Source organism: Agelaius phoeniceus, chromosome 7 (genome assembly GCF_051311805.1).
Source record: "Agelaius phoeniceus isolate bAgePho1 chromosome 7, bAgePho1.hap1, whole genome shotgun sequence".
In the NCBI taxonomy this organism is placed as follows: domain Eukaryota; kingdom Metazoa; phylum Chordata; class Aves; order Passeriformes; family Icteridae; genus Agelaius; species Agelaius phoeniceus.
The window spans coordinates 24,637,580-24,657,716 of record NC_135271.1 but is presented as its reverse complement, the minus strand read 5'-3'; the positions used below and the strand labels follow the sequence as shown (position 1 = coordinate 24,657,716).

Below are 20,137 nucleotides of genomic sequence, written 5' to 3'. Positions count from 1 at the left end.
ATTTTATTTCAGTAGGCTGATACATGCAGGAAATGCATTCTGATCAGACCACTGAAAACTAAATAAAAGTTATTAAAAGAAACTGTTTAAATTAACTCTGCAACAATGTAATTACCTTGAAGTAATCACATGCTCTTCAGCCCTTTAACTCCACGGTTCAAGCCAAAAAATTGAGTGATTGCTTCTTTCTCCCCTGGCCTTGCCTCAGCAAAGTACATAAAAGCTAACCCTAAAGTACACAAACCAAGACTGCAGCTTTCCTTGAGGAAACTCACAGCAGCAGGGTACCAGAGGCACTTTGCAGTCCAGACACAGCAAGTGTAAGGTGAACATTTCAAGGCTTTTACTGCTCTGTGTTGGCCCACAGTCCCAACTGCCAAAGGAGCCACTGGCCTTTGCAATGCAGCGGCTTCACCTTGTGTGAGTCACAGAGACTGCAATGCTGTTTTAAGCTTGTTTCAATTCTGGCAGACAACTCAAAGAGTGGAGTTGTGAGCTGACATATTTATCAGCATCTCGCCAAACTGGATCTCCAAATTTCAGTAAGATCCTTCAATTCTGTTACCAGTAACAAAACATTTTGACATCTGAAAGATAATTGACACCTCAAAATCCCAGCGTCTCTAGTATGTGCCCAAAAAAAGGCACGATACATCCCAGCACTCTCTGGTGGATCAGGGAGGATTAATGCATACAGCCAACAGTTCTGTTGAACAGCAGAGGGAGATGTTTGTGTCCTCAGAACATATTCAAATAGACACTATTTCTATTTCCTTTTCTTTAAAAATAAGAACTTTTCTATAAATGTCACCGTGAATTTTAAACACGGCAGGTGAAGTTTCTTGTAATAGAGAGACAAAGCAGATCCTAAGTCCTCTGATGCTATGATACCAATAATAAATAATTCAGATAAGCCACATACAGGAAAGAATCTACCACATAGTGCTAAAAACACAGTGAACTTTATGAACTAACTGGCCAACTGATTTAAGCAACTGATTCTATAAAAATGGTATCTCCACCATGGAAGAATTCATGCTAAGAATTTTCTGACTTCTTAACATTTATGTGGACATAAGAGTGGACAGTACCACCTGTATTAAATAAATGACATAATACAAAAGGAATAGATGAATATATTTAATTTTGAAATTGTTTCTAAGCAGATACAGAAATAAATTCAATTTCTAGGTCCCTCAAACTGCAACTTCTATTTATCAGTGGCCAAGTCAATAGAAAAAAAATGGTAGAGATATCTAAAGAGATTAGGCAGCTATGGAGTATAAGCTTTCCTTTTAAAAAGTATTAAGAGAAAGTAAAATAAACATCTGTCAGGAAGAGTCTGGCAGCAGGAGGAAGGGGTAGCTGATCTCTCAAGAAACTTCCCACCTCCCCTCCCTTCCTGTTAAGGGACTTATGATGCATTCTAGCTGCTGATAGCATCCTAATCATCAGGACAGGTCTGCAAACATTTAACAATATGCAAAAAAGGAAGAGTTCTGTTTAAGTCAAAAGCCACCATAGAACATAAAGACACAGTATTTTTTAACAAAAGAGGAAACAAGCACAAGCAGCCTAACTTGCTGTGACAAGAAATAAAAATCAGCAATAATATCTAAAATAGGAATCCTTAGTGAAATATTGATATTAGGGTGCATTAAGTCTCAGACTTGACACTGGCCAATCACATGGATTTTGATTTCCATGTGATAACACAAACCACATGAACAGTTGCAGAAGTCAGTAAAGTTTGCACTGTTGTTCAACAGCAAACCCTAACATGGCACACAATGGCTCTTCCCAGCACTACAAGGTATCAGGTTTTCAGCAGCACTTCTTTTACTTCAGGAGCAGTTGATAGTCAGTTATTCTAAAATTCTCCAAATAGAGAGGGATTTCACAGCATTTTATGTGTTTAACTGTGCTAGCAGTACCAGTGCTATATAGCAAGAAGCTTGAACACTTCTACAACAATAAATTATTCCTTTCAAGGAACAGGAACACTGTCTCAGAGGTAGACGATAAAACATTAAGTCAGAATTCTTTGTGGCCCACCTCACAGTTCCTGAGACGGCGTGCCCATGCAGGCGTATTTAGTGGCAGTGGCTGAAGAGGGATGGGAAAAGAATCTTCCACTGCCCTGAAAAAAAATAATAGAAGTCTATACAGACATTCAGAAAAGCAACAACTTAGTCTAAACTACAGGTAAGATCAAATCAGTGTATTATGTATAACCCTAGAGCATATGGTCAAACTATGGATATTGTATCAACATGCCTTAAAAACCTGTGGTTTTCATATTCTATTTCATTGTTAAAATAATTTACAGTGAATAAAAGTATTTTAAAAACCCGCTGGTTTCTACATTCAAGTCCTCCAAACATTCAGTACACTGTGTGTTCATAACCTCTTTTCCATGGTAATTTTATGATAACCATTGCAAAAACAAACTGCAAGGAAAAAAGGCAGTGCTAACAGTGGATCAGAGTGATTGCTCATCCTTTAACCCCTGACCTACCTGGTGGTTGGTTTTTTTGATACAGTGAGAGATGCCTGTGGATGCAGAATGTAACTGCTTGCACTGTCTGCTATGGAAGCCACCACCACAGTCTGCAGGTTCCCATCACCACACTTCTCTTCTGCAATATCTTTACCAAAAAAAAAGCAGCTTCCTGGTTAATAACTGAATGTAGAATGGGGAAAAACAAGCTATGATCAAACTTTGTGTGCTGTTAAAGCAAGCCTTTTGATGTAGCAAAGAAGTTTTATAGATGATAAAGTAGTCTAGTAGTTGTGAATCAGTGCTCAAACTCCTGGCACACATATGAAGATATACTTAATAAGGCTGCTTATATTTAAGGACTTTGGTAATTGTGCTACTGCTTATGAATCCTTCCACAACAAGGCAAATAATCAGAGCAATTTGCAAATTACTCTGCTTTCAGGAATCCATATAGGATTGCACAAGTATTTTGTTCAGCTGCAAGTCACATACTGGTTGCTTTTAAAACAAGAAAAACTGAGGTAATGACACTGCTTTGTACTTAGAAAAGAACACTTAAACAAGAAAAACGGGCCTCTTGTAATTGAATCTGACATGCTCTTAGAACAAATGTTTTAGCCTTTCTTGGTAATGGGGAGCAATCCACAAGCCAAAAATTGCTTTTAGATTGAAGCCTGTGTGTACAGTTAAACAAAAACATAATAATGGAAAACTGTGAAAGGAGACGTTCAATATTTTGGTCTCAACATAAACACATGAGGTCTCTTTAGACAAGGGATTTTTGCCCTTCAGTTATGAAAGCTTCTTTCCCTCATCCAGAGAGAGTGGTAAGCTATTGACACAGTACAGAAATGGATCCACACAAAGCTCCATAAGAAGATTCCTAAGTGTGCACTTGGATTAACACCACTCTGGCTCAAAGCACTGGTTCCTCCTGCACAGATGTGCCCTTAAGACACTACAGGCTACTCTGAAGACTGCACCATTCTGTGCATTACCACCATGTGCAGACAGGTGAAACTCAGGAGCTGACAGGCCACTCTCCTTTCTCTTTTACCTCCACACTAAACTGCTGGCAAGTCTTCCCAACTGTCTTTTAAAGACCAGATCACTACAAAGTCTTTTACACAGTCAGTCTCTAGGAAAAACAAACAAACAAACAAAAAAAACCCCATGAATACATGTTGTAGAACATGTATTCAAATACTACAACACTGAGCCTCATGTTGAATGAAAAATGGAAATGCAAAACTACTATTTAGTATTTCAACTTAGTGCTTACAAAGAGTAGCAGCAATTATTTTGTAACTAAAGGCTCCCAGTCAGCTTCAAAGTAGAGAAAGACTGCTGTAATCAAACCTGGTTTTACCCCTGAAAGAGCTGGAGAGAGAGGGAAGGTTGAGCATTAGGGGAGGAACAAGTCTTTCAATGCAAGGTCAGGAAAACATATTGCAACCCTAAGTGAAAAGAGCTAGATCACTACTTGAATCCCAAATCTTTCTTCTATCCACCCAGCACCAGGACTCTATTCTTATTCTGAGCTATCATTCCACTGGAACACTTAACCAGTGCTCAAATCCTGAGAACTTTATAGAGAGAAGGAAAAAACAGTTTAAAAAAATTTGACAGTTTAACAAAATGTGACCACCTCGTTCTCAGTCTCACTCTGTGAAAGCAACTTAGTACACAGTGTTTTGCCATCCAGCAAGGATTGCAGATCAATAATCAATGCTTTCAGATTTCAGTATGTCCATTTTCTAGAGAAAACCTGAAAATTTGGCTTCCAGTGTATCTCAGCACATGCTTAAAATGTGACAACTAACACATCCCAATGAATGGAAAGTTACATCTTATTTTCCTTGACTGGGAACTGAATTTCTACCTAAATGATTCATTCCTGGCTTCTCAGAAGATGCATCATCACCAGTGATGTCTGGAACAGAAGATTTAATGTTCTTCTGGCCAGTCTGCGCTACAGGAATTAACTACTTCACTCGCAATGAAGTAAACAAATACTGAAAATTTGAAGCAAACAGTACAGCTGGTGGCACAAATATCCTTATTAAAGCTAAATAAAGCAAGAAACAACTCTGTGCTTGATATGTCAATCTACCCATAATGTACCCTTCAGAAAGGGAGCATAGTAGCTCTCATAAGCTTTCATTATGTTTTTGCCCAACAGAAAATGTGGTGTGGGAGGCACCAGATTCACAATCAGAAAGCAGGTTCAGGGTGCATTTTGCTTATAACTAAGGAAAGGAAACGAGGTGCTTAAAAAAGAGCATGGAGGATGAGCTTAGTCACAGGAGCACAAACCCTCAAGTCCCACAGGTTAAACTCACCCTGTGTGCTGGTCACATCCAGAAGCTGACCTGGAGGAATAATCACTTGGGTCACTCCTGGCTGGGCAGAAGGAATGACATGCAGCACCTGCCCATTTTCTGACTGGCTGGCAACAATCATCTGTAAGGCAGTCACACAGAGGGATGAATGGCTCCAGTTTGTATGGTGATCATGTAGCATGACTGGGTTTGATTTTTACCAGAACAGGAAATATTTTGCTTAGAGTTAGGGACTGTATATTTACTTGACTTTACATAATAAGAAAACTGTCTCTTGATCGTCAATTTCTTAAAATTACTTTCCCCTTTTAAAATAGGCCTTTAATTAAAGAAAAAAAACCAAACAAAACAAAAAACAGTACTTTACCTGATTCTACAATGAATTACACATCTATTTGAAACTGACAACTCTATTATTACACACAAACACCTGAAAGCCATTCATAGTTGGATTCACTGTAACCCTATTCATGGACTAGCAGAACTAATAGTAACATAAAAATTGTGAGCTTTACTTCTAAGAAACTGACCTCTATGGGCAGCATTTCATGCAAAAGCAGAGAGAAGAAAAGTCCCAGGGCTTAAAAAAAACAATACGAATTAAATCACCTGGGATTCTGAAAAGCTTGAACAACTCCTCATGGTATATTTACACAGGACATAATTACACAGGACTCTGGGTGAGAGAGTTACCTTTTTTACAAAATAAGTGTTACAAATTATGAAGCAACATTTTAAGAAAATTAATTGAGGGCTGGGAAAAGGTGAAACATAATGACTTAGCTTACTGCTAATGTTCTGATTCCCCCCAAAAACCAGAGATTTATCCAGGGGATATAAAGAAAGCAGCAGCAGTAGAAAAACAAGATCTTGTCACACTGCAGCATCCAGGCTCGATACTGACAAAAGACATCAGTTTAAAATTAGTAGCGGCTGCAGACAGGATTTGCCTACCTGAAGAAGGGCAACTGGACCATGAACTGTAGCCCTGAAAAGTTCCACCTTGTTGCTAGATATAAAGTCTGAATCAGCTGTTGCTACAACAAACCAGCAGTAAGAGAGTTCTTCAGCGAGCTCCCTGCTGTGTGAACACAGCCCCAGGCCTGCCTGCAGACACACTCACCATGGGTGCACTGGGCCCTCCCAGGGGCTGCAGCTCACACAGGGGCTGCCTGGGCTGCTCTGCCCCATGCAATTCCTCGGCAGAGCGGGACCGTGCCTGGGGAGGACTGCCCGAGATGGGGACTGTGATGGGCAGGGCTGGGGGAGAGTCGCTCTGGCCAAACAATAGATCCCTGGAATCCATGCACGTTAGTTGCTTTCACAGAGGAAAAACAGTAAAATGTACTTTGAGCAGCAACTTCTAAGAAGAAAAAAAAAAAAAAAACAACAAAACAAGAAAGAGAAAAGAACATTTAAAACCAGTGTGCTATAGTGTATACTCAGAGGAGCTCTTGTTCTTCTGGATCAAGAGGCTAACACTACCAGTTCTACTTTTGTTTTCTACTTCCATGCTGAAAATTACTCTTATTCCTGCTTCCTAGAACAAAGTTTCTCTACTAAGACAAAAGAAAATCCCTTTTGTTCAAAATCTGCTCCCCAAAACCATGTATCAATTTAAAACACCTCAAGTCTGCCCAGAAACTGAGAAGACTTATACCAAAAACAAAACTGCAAAATATTCACCAACTTGATTTGACTTCGGAAGAAATCCCAGATACTATTCCACTTGACCTTTCCATAGATGCATTTAGCTATGAAGAAAAAATCTCACATTTTTAAAAGTCTTTACCACAGAAGAAACATAAGCAACACAACCTCCGATTCAAGGCCAGGAATTCTACAGCATAAGGTCAAGAATCAGAGTTGCAAAATCTTTAAAAAATAGAGTGTTATCTTCATCAAGTTTGTAGAACCAAAGTCTTAGAGTACATGCCATTTTCATTAAATTAAAGAGCATAGGCACAAATACTTGTCTTGTGGAAACTCTGGCAACACAGACATTAAGCATGTAAAAATAATGGAAAAATAGGCAGTCCTTGTGACAATAACATGTCAAGGTGTCATTTGGCTAATGCAAGAAGGGCTGCAATTTGTTCTATCTCTTGCAGCAACTGCACAAACAACTCTGATGTTTTTGCAACAAAAATTAATACACTACAAATCAAAGAATGAGGAAAAGTGTTTCTAAATTTTATCTAAAGTCAGATTTGATCTAAATAGCCCCATCAAAAGTTCTGCAGGTATAAATCTTCTGTGTGAAACTGTCTACAGTGAACTACACCAGAAAAGCAGCACCAAACAAGTGGCACCTGTTGTGTCAAAGCCATTGTGCAGAGACAATAAGCACACAAATAAATCACTACCTGAATGACATTTCATGTCAGAAAAACATTCTGCAGAAGAGGATTCATGCACAGAAATCTCCCCAGATAAGAAGATCTGGCAATATCTAATAAAAAATACATGAAAGACTCCTCTCCCTCAATACATACACAGGTTTCCTGTGTCCCTGGACTCTTTATTTGTCACATTTGGTCACTAAGCAATGCTACCTCATTTTCACCTGTTCTGAACCTCTCCTACTCCAACGCATGTCATAAAGCATTCTTTTTTAAAGAGTTAACAAAATAAAACATGCATTTCTTCAGCACCATAGCAGGACATAATGACTGAAGGTTGTCATTACAGGTAACATCTGGATATTCATCAGTTCTAAACTGAATGGCACAGAAATCCAACAGAAGGATGCACATTCTTAAAAGACACGATGTCTTACTCTAAGGGCAAGAAAAAACCCTGCATTGATGAAACAGCATATTTTAAACTCATCAGAGTGGATGTAAAGGAAGCATCTACAAGGACAAAGCATTCAAACCTCACCTGAAAAATCTGATCATTTGTTTCTGACTCTCCTGTAGCATTACAGCTGCCTATGAGCAAATCATTAGATCCTTCCATAGCAATATCATGGTCAGCTCCACTCTCTTCCATTACAAGGTGACCTGAAAAGGTTATAGAAGTTCATTTTAGCCTTCTGCCAGGAGATTGCCGCAGGTGTTGTCTTCAGGTTTTACAAACTTAGTGTTACAAATTCTAATGCTGTTGCAAGATAACAGCAAAGTTCTCCAGAAATCCTTGCCTCCTTATCACATTATTACTCACTGCAGAAAAATTCCAGTGTGTTGCTCCAGGAGTAGAGCTTAGGCTTTTATATGAGACAATTTGCTTGATTTGTCATTGCATACACAGATACAAAACACACATACCCCCTCCCACGATTTTCATCTGAATATGTCCAAAAGCACTGAACTAACAACCACACACATCCAGAGAACACTTGATATTTAAGCACATGCCAGCAGTGCTTTATAAATACATTAGTCATCTTCTTCCATAATCACCAGACAGAATTTGCATTATGCAACTCTGTCATGCAGACATCTTGAAGTAAATCAATTGGTTTTAAAGGCTTATAAGACAGCATATAAAAGAAAAAAAAAATTACTATTGTTAGTCTACAGTGGTATGCTTTGGGCAGAAAAAACCACCAGACATGTCAAACAAAATTTGGCATTAATCACGTGGTGAAAGACAAAAAGACAGAGTTCCCAGCAGTTCAGAAATCTACCTCCTATCCCAAAGGAAGCTTCAAGATACTCAGCTGCCCATTGCAAACCTTCAAACAGACAGATAATACTGGACAGTGAATTGCCACATCCACAGGACAATGCTCTCATGCACACAGCACACCCTTCAAAGCAGCAGCCAATCCCAAACGTTCACAAGCAGCAGGACAAAATGACAATTAACTTGGCCCCTGCCTAACAAGAGTTTACATATATAAGACTACACACACAACATACCCAAATGAACAGAAGAAAATTCCTGTAGTTTGGGGTGAAGGAGGGGGAAGGGTGGTCACGATTTTTCCCTTCAGTATTTTATTTTAAAGACAGGCTGCATTATATTAGCACATGACTCCTACCAGCTGTATCTTCTTCACCACACCACGCAAGCAAATTCCTCAAGATGGACCTTCTTGGCTCTGGTATTTCAACTGTTTACAGCTTTTGCAAGGAGACTGTAACAGGCTAGAGAGTAACTTCAAAAGAACTGTACAACTCTTAAAGCACAGATTTATTCTGCTTTGCAAAGGTATAAAGGACACAAAGGCAAAGTAAATCCACATCTCCTTGGCTTTTGAAGCTGAATAAAGCATCCTGCTGATACAAACAACATTGAGAAGTTAAGCAGCTCATATGCTCAATATATTAATACTTTAATCTAAAGCAGATTTATTTTTCCATTCAATTTTCAAGTGATGACACTCTAGACCAAGTTCCAAATGAAGTTACCTCATGTTTACCAAATATTTTTGAGCTTTGGATCTGAGAACAATTATGTTTCAGTTAAAATGTCTGAAGCATCTTAGCAGCAAATGGAAAAAAAAAACCCAGAAAGCTAGATTCCATCATCACTCAACCATTTCCTCTCAGTTCAAAGATGTAAAGAAGAGACAGCAGTTTTGCAAAAGCAGCACATTTAGTTCTTTGAGATAAACTGAGTTTGTTCCAGACACTGATAACACGGACTCTGAGCATGCTGGAACCCAACAACAGAACACAAGGACAGCTCTATGGGGACAGACCAATGACCCCAGCAGCCCAACATCCTGTAGCTAACAATAGTTAATAACAAAGCTCAGGGGAAAAAAATCCAGCAGTAAGGTAAATACACAGTGATATTCATCCAGCAGCCCATATATTTTATATTTGGGTTTAAAATAATCCCTGTGGTACAATTTTGCCCCATGATTTGTCTGATCATTTTTTTTCTTAAAGAAATATGCTTCTACTGAGGTGTACAAGTACATGCACAGTTAATAGATCTTATGGTTGTAAAAATATTGCTGACCAATTCCCCAAACAGGAGAGTTAAATCCTGTATATTTATGTATACATAAGTATAAGTCTACGGATATTTTGTCAGCAATGTGTAAATAGCATGTAAGTATCATTTCATAAACATTAAGTGAGTGCCACAAAAATTCCCACTGTAACACCAGGGCATCACACGTTTAACAGCTGGCTGAAGGAGAAATGTGGAAAGTTAATGTTAGTGTACAGTGGGAACAAGAGCTGCATCCTCAAAGCACACAGGCAGTTCTCTGTGCCTCTGCTTCAGCATTAACACAATTCCAACCCCAACACTTAATAGGCTGCTTCCCGAGTCCAGCATTCCAGGGCCATTTCCAACACATGGGTTAGTGTATTTTAATGCCACAGGTCTATTTCCTTCACCCTGCTTCCATTTGGGAAGCACTTTTCTCAAGTAAAGGGAAATCTATGGCCATTGTTGTCCCAGGTTCACCTCTACAAAGACAGCAAGCAGCCACAGAAACTGCTACCACAGGCAAACATGATAACCACCATGAGCACTGTATGCAGGGTGTTGGTTATACTTAACAGAAGATACATACAATTCAATGCTTCACCATCAATCTCTTTTGAGTTTTCTGCAAGATTATAAGAAGACTTTGGATAACTGCATAGCTTACAGCAATCAAAACTCACTGTCTGAAAAAGCTCCCTCTGAGGGCATTTCTCTACAACCATTCACAGTAGCACAAATTCACAAGGGCGTGAATTACAGCAAAACATATCAGGGAGGAAATCAGGACATAGTGGTCCTCCCCAGTAAAGGAATTACAAGTAGCTTTGTCAACTTGTACCAGGTTTGAGATTTAGCATTATCTCTATCACGGAAGAGGAGGCAGATGCTGTTAAGAATACAGAGAAGATCTAGGGACTCACACATAAAAGATTTCTCAAGTCAGTTTTTGGTAGACAACGCCAAAACTGGAAAATGACCGTGTGTCAATTTCGCTGACAAACAACGCTAGGTCTGTGAAGTATGCTTAAGAAATAGACGAGATTTCCGAGTCCCACGAAACAGCAAACACCCAACACCCGCCCGCTCTAACACCGAGTCACCACTCAGGGAAACCCCGGCTGTTCCCCAGAGGCCACGAACAACTGTCAAAAAGGTAGGGGGAAAAAATTTATAAACAGCGCAAGCACACAGCATGTCCTCACACAATCAGCCTTCTCCCAGAACACCAAACTCACTTACAGCTTCTTTTTAAGTCCACCGCGCGTTGGGTTTATTACTTCTAGTAGGCACTTTATTGTGGGTGTGCCGCTTGACATGCAGAGAAACACAACCCGAGTGACTCCGAGCAGAGACCACCACTCCAGCGACCCCGGGCGGCACAGGGGGCACTGCCCGGCCCGGGCACAGCCCGGCACAGTCCGGCAAAGCCCGGATACAGCCCGAGTACAGCCCGGCAAAGCCCGAGCACAGCCCGGCACAGTCCGAGGACAGCCCGAGCACAGCCCGGCAAAGCCCAGACACAGCCCGGCACAGTCCGGCAAAGCCCGGACACAGCCCGAACACAGCCCGGTACAGTCCGAGGACAGCCCGAGCACAGCCCGGGGGGCCGCCCTCAGGAGCGGCCCCAGGAGCCGCTCCCGCACCTGCAAGGGACCCCGGAACGCACCCCAGCCCTGAGGAGGGCGGAGGGCGCCTCAGCCCGCACCCGTCGCACCCCTCGGCACCACAGCCCCGCGGCGCGGGCGGCGGGAAGCTCCGGCCGGGGCCCCGTCGAGGCGGCCCGGGGGGAGATGCCGGAGCCGCGTTACTCCACCTGGGCTCGGCTCCCGCAGCCCCGCCGCCATGCGCGCCTCCGCTCCGCGCACGCGCGCCCGCCCTCAGCGCGGAGCGGGGCGGGGGCGCGCGGGGGGCGCCGGGAAGGCGCGCGGCCTCTCGGGAGCGCGACGGGCGCGCGGCACGCGGGCGGTGCGCGGTCCCGCGGGGGGCTCGGCCGGGGCGCGCCGCGACACGTGCTCGGTGCCGGTGCCGGCGACAGCGGCGGCCATGGCGCAGCTCACGGCGCGGTTCCGCACCGAGAACCGCAGGTGAGCGGCCTCCCCTGCCGGGCCGGGGGTGGGTTTGGGAGCGAGTGACGCGGAGGCGGTAACGGAGCGCTGTGCCCGCAGGTTCGCCGTGGAGGATGTGCCCTTCTCGGTGCCCGCGACCTCCGAGACCACCGACCTCAGCCACCTCATCAACAAGCTGCTGGCCGCAGCGCACGGTAGGTCCCGCGGCCGGGGCGGCCCCTCGGAGCCCGGCGTGCCCCGTGTCCCCAGGCCGGGCCCGGCGCCGCGCGGGCTGTCACAGCCACAGCCGGTCCTGCCCCGCTGCCTTGGCCTGGCTGCCTGCGGTGAGGCGCTCCTGGAACCTGATCTGAAACGCTGCGGTACCGGCGCTGCTGGGCATTCCCAGAGAGATGGACCAAAGGCTGGAATGCTGTGCGGCGCCACAGGCCAGGCTGCCGCAGCAGATGGGAACGGAAGTGTTGCCCCAAACCTGGCACAAGAACTAATGAAATCAGAGGTTTCGTTTTTATAACAGCCTTTTAGAATACTCAGCTATTCTGTCGGTGCTGAAATGGGCCGACTGACATGAAAGCTGATCTGGGAAAGCCAGATGTCCGATGTTGTTGGAAAATCCCATTTTCTATAAGAAACTGGGTCAGTGGTATTGTATTATACCCTGCTTCTTGAACCTTTTGCAAGTTGCTTTCAACCCGTGACATTGCAAACAGTTCTGAACAGAAAACTGGTCCACAGTGCAGTGCTTCTGCCAAAATGCAGAGCCTTTGTCACTTAGGCCATTACAAAGGGAGAAATACGAACCAAAAGTTCTTAGGATTTTCCTACTGTTGCCACAAATACAGGGCTCTGGCTGGTGGTAATGAGAATGGCAAGATCCCTAAAGAACAGTCAGGAAGCATCACTGGGTTTTGATTACACAGAGCTACAGAGAAAATACAATAAGAGGCAAACAACTCTTTGAATCCCAACAGCAAATTTTCCTTCCTCTTAAATAATCCTGTGGAAGTAATGGGCTGCCCACTTAAAACTGGGAGAAGAAACTAATTGGTTGGGGTTTTTGTTCTTGTTGTCATTTGTTTTGGGGGTTGTTTATGTTTGGGTCTTTTTTAAACTCTTCCTGGCTCCATTTCCTGAACCATTCACAACATTAGGCCATTCTTGACAGTGACAAATAAATAGTGACACCTGAACATTGATTTTCCCTATTTGTTTCAGAGGATCACAAGTATGTGGAATTTGACTTCCTTATCAATGGCCAGTTCTTGCGGTTGCCACTGGTCACACACATGGAAATGGAAAACATTTCCACAGTAAGTCATACTCAATGTCTCTCCTTCTTGGGCAGTAGAACATATTTAGCCAGTTTGCTTCAATCTGATTTAGATATTACACTGTTGGCTGGGTAGATTTCCTTGCTCAGTTTCATTTCTTTCCCAGGAGAATTCCCTATATTTTTAAATCCATTATGAACTGCAGTGATTAGAAACTACAGTGCAAGGAATGTTATCCAATCTGTTGTCTGTGTACAGTTCAAAGGGGAAATTCTTCTCTTATTCAGTTCATCATTAATACATTTTTGTCTCTTATGGTGGGAGATAAATGAGGATATTTAATACTACCTCTAGAAAATGTTGCAGTGTTTTTGACACCAGTTTTGTATTAGTAAATATAGAAGAAGAGGAATGTAAGAAGACTGAAATCACTTGCTTTTGCTTCCAGCTTGGTATTAATAGTAATTTGATAAAAAGATGGAAAACAATGTAATTCACACTTTTTTTCTAAATACTTTTGTTTTACTGATGTGGCAAAGGACTTGGATACCACAACCTTGCTCAATAAACTTGTATATTTGTGCCACACTACAGTTAAATTTTACTGTTAGTGACTAAAAAAACCAAAACCACGCTACATCACTAAATAACTATTTTGTCTGTGAGCTCAGGAAGAAGTGGTGGAAATAGAGTATGTGGAGAAATACATGGCCCCTCAGCCAGAAGAATGCATCTTCCATGATGACTGGATCAGTTCTGTTCAAGCCACTGAAGAATGGTACCACACTAAGCCAGTTCTAAGTTTTATCTTGCTTATTCATGTTTCTCCCTGGTATCAAATAGAGTATTTTCTCTTTAATAATCCCTTGGGTGGGTTTTTTTCCCCTCTTTGCTTTATTTTTTTAACCTTTCAAGTCAGTCAGCTACTTGCTTTTGTAAGCAGTTCACTTGTTATGCTGTCACAACAGTGACTTTAACACAGGTAGAAGACAGCTAGAGACACTGAACTTGAGATATTGCTTATACAAATGAACAAATGCTGTTTAGTATCCTTTTTCTTAAAGGAAAACAAGTTTTCCTCATTACTCTTTTTTGCTTAAATCCTTGACTTCCAACATGACACCCATCAGCAACAAATAGAATTGCCTACCTTTCTGCAGAGATTTTCCTGAAAAAAAGCCAAAGAGGCATATTTTTTCTACTGTATTTTCACATTTATTTCCCAATCAACTAGGTAATGTTCATATATTAAGTAGAGATTTGAAAATGCTTTGAGAACCCCTGGCAACATACTAAAACTAACAAATTGAGTTTTGTAAATTGAGTTATGTAAATTATAGAAGGGATCTTAAGTCCCACCAACCAGAACATGCAGTACTCTCAGTGCTCGTCTTTCTAGCCTGTACTCTTGGCTCCCCAGTTGCAAGGCTTTAATGAAGCTTTGCTCTGTAGCAAAAAGCTATTTTTTCCTCTTTCAAGCTATTTCTTTTAAACCAGTTACTCTGCTAATAGTTTTGCCAAGTTTCTGGTTGAGGCTTTATTTCATAAAAACATTTGTTGGTCTTAAAGACAAAGATGTTTCCAATGCTGTACCTGTAGGATATTAACTGGCTGCTATGACCAGACTGCTCGGATCTGGTCTGTGGAAGGAAAATCCATCACCACAATAGCTGGGCACACAGAAGTAGTGAAGGACGTGGCGTGGGTGAAGCAAGGTCAGTATATATAGCAGGGGAATAGTAGTAGTTTGATTTACTGGGAGGGAATGTTAGCATTCCTTAACTATGAATATTTAATTATCTAAATGTAATTATTTCAATCTCTGTCAGTGGTGTAAGAAATTCACTGTAAGATGGTTGTTGTGTATCCACCCTGCAGTCTCCATTAACAAATATGGTGTATGTGTAGTTATAGTAACTGTACATGCAGGGCAACATGATGTAAACTGAAGCACGTGTAAGTTTCTGTCTATCTGCTATTTCCTCTAGGATCAGAATAATTATTTATAAAAACTTTGGAAAGCTGAGCTGGGCATGAGTGTAACTTTTTTCTTCCTCAGATAGTTTATTATGCCTGTTACTCAGTGCTTCCATGGACCAAACTATCCTGCTCTGGGAGTGGAACGTGGAGAAAAACAAAGTGAAAGCCCTTCACTGCTGCAGGGGACACGCTGGCAGCGTCGAGTCCGTGGCTGTTGATTGCACAAGAACCAAAGTGAGTGACTTCTGGAAAGAAACCTTTGTGTTTTGTGGTTTAGCAGCCTGTACCTCAGAAATCCTGGTTTTGTCCTTGCATGGGTATTCATCATGATTTTATGACACAGTGATAATTTTCCAGTCTTATAAGTGGTGGTTATTGAAGGATTAAGAGTGTCACATCAGTGCTAATCCATAGAATCACAAAATCATTTAGTTTAGAAAACAAGTGAAAATTTAAAGTGTATTTTACTTTAAATGCCTGAGAATTGTATGCTATAACAAAGTATTTTCAAATTTGACGTAAATATTTGTAGGAAAAAAATATTCCAGAGTTCTTGGAAAAAGCAGGTGATAAAGAGCTTCTTTCCCTTCACCCAGAAATTCAACAGTTATGAGCACTCCCACCAAAGGTGGAGTCATTGCTCCCAGCTTGACTCAATATCAGACAGTTTAAAGTCAAACTTTTTGGTGCTGAAGGAAATAGGCATTTTGTAGATATTTTTCCTACAAAGGAAGTAAAAAGAATAATTTGATGTATGCCAGACATCATGGAGGGATTTTAGGAGCCCAGCACTGTTATTTGTGTGTTATAACCCATTTTTCAAGCAGGTTTCTCTTCCAAGCTCTGTCTGGATCAACATTTAACAAAATGTTTCTGTTCATACAGTTCTGCAGTGGATCCTGGGATAAGATGTTGAAGATCTGGTCTGCAGGTAAGATGTAAGTTTGTAAGGTTATACATCATTATGTGAGTTACTGGTATGGGTAATTACACAGTTTCAGATCTTGTTATCAGCTGCATGGTGGTTGAAGGCACCATAAATATGGGGATTTGCTTAATTACTTACATGGAGATGGAATTCAAAAATCTGTAGCTCAAGTCTGCCTGTCTTCTGTCCCAGTACCTACAGATGAAGAGGATGAAATGGAAGAAGCAGCTAACAGACCACGGAAAAAGCAGAAAACAGAACAGCTTGGACTAACAAGGGTAAGATGAGCTCTGGGTTTGTCCAGGATTTTTCTTTAGAAGCATAGCCACAACAAATAATTTCTCTTTGCTAAAGGCGACTTTAAAACTGCTGGTATGTGTCAGGATGATCAGACTCTTTTATTTGTTTGATAACTTACTCAAATCTGTCCCCATTAAATTCTAGACTCCCCTGGCAACCCTCTCTGGCCACACAGAAGCCATTTCCTCTGTGCTGTGGACAGATGCTGAAGAAATTTGCAGCGCATCGTGGGACCACACCATTAAACTCTGGGATGCTGAGACTGGAGATCTCAAATCAACTTTGGTGAGATCATTATACTCTAGCTGTAGATTCAGCTGAGTCCAGCTCAGAGAAAAAGAAAAAGCTGTGTAAAATAGTAGCTCCTGTCTTAGTTACTATTTTCTTTCCTGACAGACAGGAAACAAAGTGTTTAATTCTGTCTCCTACTCACCCCTGTGTCGCCGCCTTGCATCAGGGAGCACTGACAGACATATCAGACTGTGGGATCCTCGCAGCAAAGGTGAGCTAAACATGATGGTCTCAAAGATGTTCTTCAGGATCAGAACTTTGTCTTGTCAAGAGACATCTCACAAACTCTTCTGGTCCCTCTGCTTGAAACCAGCCCTTTGGGGGCTTCTATTAAATACAAAGCTTACATCTATTTTCTGTATTCTGGTGCAAGACTTGTTTTAATGTCTTAGCTAAGAATTTAGAAATTATTCTTTTTTTTTTAAACTTACTAATGAATGTTCAACTGTGCAGTTGCAGAATGGATTTTTTTTTGTAAGGTTCAGACTGAGGTTGGTTTGACAACCATTAAAGTGAAACAGTAGTCACTTGGACATGGTACCATATTTCATAAACAGATGAAATTACAGATATTATGGCTGAGCCTATCAGATTTATTTTCATAGACACATTTCATAGAATGGTCTGAGTTGGAAGGGGCCTTAAAGATAGTTAGATAGATAGTTCCAATGCTCCTGCCCTGGGCAGGGGCTCCTTCCACCAGAGGAGGTTGCTCAGACCCCCACCCAGACTGGCCTTGAACACATCTCTTTTTGTAGGCTCTGTTCAGGTGCTGAACAGGGAAAGCCACAAATAGTAAATAATATTTACTTGTTTGACTTCTGTAAAGCTAATCTGAAGTTCACCAGCATATTACATATTGTTAATAAAAGTAATTTTTTTGTTTGCTTAAAAAAAATCTTTGAAAAGGAAGTTTAGTGACAAGAAAATACATTTTGAGTGGTTTCAGGTTGGTTTCTTTTTTGTTTGGCTTGGTTTGCTTTCTTCCCCAGAACTTCTGTGGCTTACATTTTTGTTCATTTTATTTAGAGTTCACTTAACTTGAACTGCAATTGCACTGGATTTTGTATACATCTTCAAAGTCCTGGTTTCAGCATCTGCTGATGTCTGTATTTTTTCCTCTTTCTATTCAGATGGCTCCTTGGTTCTCCTGTCTCTGACTTCTCACACAGGCTGGGTGACATCTGTGAAGTGGTCACCTACCCACGAGCACCAGCTGATCTCTGGTTCTCTGGACAACATTGTGAAGCTTTGGGACACAAGGAGGTAAAATACACCTGTGTTTGTTGCTGTGCAAAGGCACATAAGCTTACAGGGTGAGCTACCCCTCATGAAATAGCAAAAGCAGTCAGTCAGTGGAAACACCTGTGGCATTTGTGAAAACCGTTTTGGAAATCAACCATATAATAAAAGGGAGAAAAATACATGTAGTTTACCACAGGGCTGGAAAGCATATGCTGTTGAGCAGCATCTACACATGCAAGAAGGAAGCTATAAGAAATTCTTCCCAACAAGTGATTGAATTTCAGTCTCAAAGTTGTTTGCAAGCAGATGAAAAATGTTGTTGCTTTCCTCTTTGGGGATGTAGGAGAGAATAATACTGATGTGATTGGCTCTGGGGAAAGCAGAGGAAGCATTCCAGATGGTCAATGTCTGTACTCTCTCTCAGTGTTTATAACTGCTTGATCACATCTGTTTGATAGCATTGGGATAGCATTTCTCCCTGGGACCAGTTGTTGTCTGCAATTGCTCACATAACTTCAAACCTGTTTCTCACCAGTTGCAAAGCTCCTCTGTACGACTTGGCTGCTCATGAAGACAAGGTTTTGTGTGTGGACTGGGCAGAAGCAGGGGTAAGAATCTGAGGAGCAAGTTACTTGATTTATATGCATGATGTTTAAGAAGAGAGCTAAGAGCACTCAGGGGCTGTTACCTCCTTATGCTTAAAGCTGGAAGAGAACAGGCAGCTGTAGTTGTGCTGTGTTTGATGTCTGGGTGGTGATGTCCCAGGCACTGCAGCATGTCCCTACACTCTGCAAAGGGGAAGGGTGGGAGCAGGAGCTCTGTGGCTTTAACTGGAGCATTGTAGTGATATTCCAGACAAGGAGAGATGAGAACAGCACTGTACCTTACTCAGAGAACACTTGTTCCAAGGTAGCCTCCTGCCATGGGGACTAAAGCATGAAGTAAAGCTGGGGTGTGGCAGTATATGTAGAAGGGGAAACTGTATCATCCTCTAGAGCAAGCTGTTCTGCTACTGCAGTGGTACACACATATTTAAAATTACCAAAAACCCCCATTCTGTGAATGTTCAAGATTCTCAATGTGGCTCCTGTTAATTATAAAAGTCAGGAAAAGCCTTAGCAGCTTTCCTACACAAGTTTCACTTCTAATTTTAAGAGGAGAGTAAGAGACAAAGTTGCTTCTGCACTCTGATTCTGGGATTTAGTCATGCATTAACAGTTCATTATTCACTGCTGCTTTTTATAAAGGAAAGAAAAATTGAGTCCTTAACTTCTATGTACTTATTTTGCATAGTTCTGATATTAATTCCCAGTTTCCTTCTCTCATCAGTTGTTGCTGAGTGGAGGAGCAGACAACAAACTGTATTGCTACAGATACCCAGCTACAGCCTCTGATGTTGGGGCATGAAGGTCAACAGCCAGAAGACTTTTTTTTTAAAAACAAAGATTTTTTTTGCAGCAGCTGCTCTCTATTAGCATCTCTACACAACCAACTTCTGAAGAAGGGAGGAGTTTGTTGCTCAGAGAGCTGTTCCTGGTTTTGTATTGCTAACCTATATCCGTATTTGTCACAGAAAAATAGCAAAGCCCAAATGGGATTCATGTGAAACAAAGCAAAGGTCATTTCCTCCCTTTTGGATGGCTTTGAATTAACATCTTTTAAATTACTATTTGTATAGCCCTTTTAAAAAGAAGTAAACTGTTCACTGATACTTACAGAAAAACTACTCAATGACTAAATTATTTTTTGAGTTTACCTGCTTTATGTTAGGAAAAAAAAATAAAGCTTTTATCAACAGTTCATTGGTTTAGTGTGTCATTTCAGATAAAAATGAGATTTCAGCTCTCCTCTCAGTGTGGCTCTTGGCAGTTCTTATGATTTAGTCCTTAATTAAGAACCCAGGCTTCTTTCTAGGATAAAGACTTGGTATGTGTGCAGTATAAATAGCATACATTTATATGATGATATACAGGAACTTGACAGATTCATTGGCAGATGAAGTATTCCATATTTTAGTGGCTCATAAATTGGGGTTGTAGATTATAAGAATGCCAGCCTTGCACCACAGTACTTGTGCTGCAGTACCACTAATGTGGTGTCTTGGACCTAAGGATGTGTAGAAACAATGATGGGTCACACAGAGAAGGCAGAAGTAGAAGGACTTGGTTCTTACAAAGAACAGATGCAAAAAGGTGCAATAGCTTTTAGGTTGATAGAGGATAAGCACTATTCAAACATGCTCAATTTCTCTGCTGGTGGTTTTGCTTTGAGTTCAGCATTCAAATGCAAAAGCTTTGCTGCAGTTTGTTAGATCACAT

The 20,137-nt window shown here is 41.4% G+C and overlaps 2 protein-coding genes across 14 annotated transcripts in view; one reads left to right on the top strand and one right to left on the bottom strand.

Moving 5' to 3' along the window:
* The window catches only part of CARF (calcium responsive transcription factor), a 30,884-nt gene extending 19,246 nt beyond the window's left edge, over positions 1 to 11,638 (bottom strand). For 9 of the 13 annotated variants that reach the window (XM_054636323.2, XM_077181276.1, XM_077181282.1 and 6 more), the window contains exons 1-5: positions 7,729 to 7,850; positions 5,969 to 6,208; positions 4,846 to 4,966; positions 2,519 to 2,648; positions 2,056 to 2,140 (exon numbers count right to left, since the gene is read on the bottom strand). In XM_054636323.2, coding sequence (XP_054492298.2) covers positions 2,056 to 2,140; positions 2,519 to 2,648; positions 4,846 to 4,966; positions 5,969 to 6,151 — 519 coding nt within the window. In that variant the 5' untranslated portion in view covers positions 6,152 to 6,208; positions 7,729 to 7,850. Of the gene's footprint in view, positions 1 to 2,055; positions 2,141 to 2,518; positions 2,649 to 4,845; positions 4,967 to 5,799; positions 5,930 to 5,968; positions 6,209 to 7,728; positions 7,851 to 11,554 lie in introns of those variants that run through there. The other 4 variants (XM_077181287.1, XM_077181278.1, XM_077181285.1 and 1 more) reach the window with 4 other exon arrangements.
* A 4-nt stretch (positions 11,639 to 11,642) lies between these two features.
* WDR12 (WD repeat domain 12) lies at positions 11,643 to 19,619 on the top strand. Its single transcript, XM_054636416.2, has 13 exons — positions 11,643 to 11,825; positions 11,907 to 12,001; positions 13,020 to 13,114; positions 13,747 to 13,853; positions 14,675 to 14,790; positions 15,135 to 15,289; positions 15,941 to 15,986; positions 16,176 to 16,261; positions 16,428 to 16,568; positions 16,680 to 16,785; positions 17,708 to 17,840; positions 18,355 to 18,427; positions 19,149 to 19,619. Exons 1-13 carry the CDS (start codon positions 11,785 to 11,787, stop codon positions 19,224 to 19,226), a joined length of 1,272 nt encoding a protein of 423 aa, XP_054492391.1. The 5' UTR covers positions 11,643 to 11,784; the 3' UTR covers positions 19,227 to 19,619.
* The last annotated feature ends 518 nt before the right edge of the window (positions 19,620 to 20,137 follow it).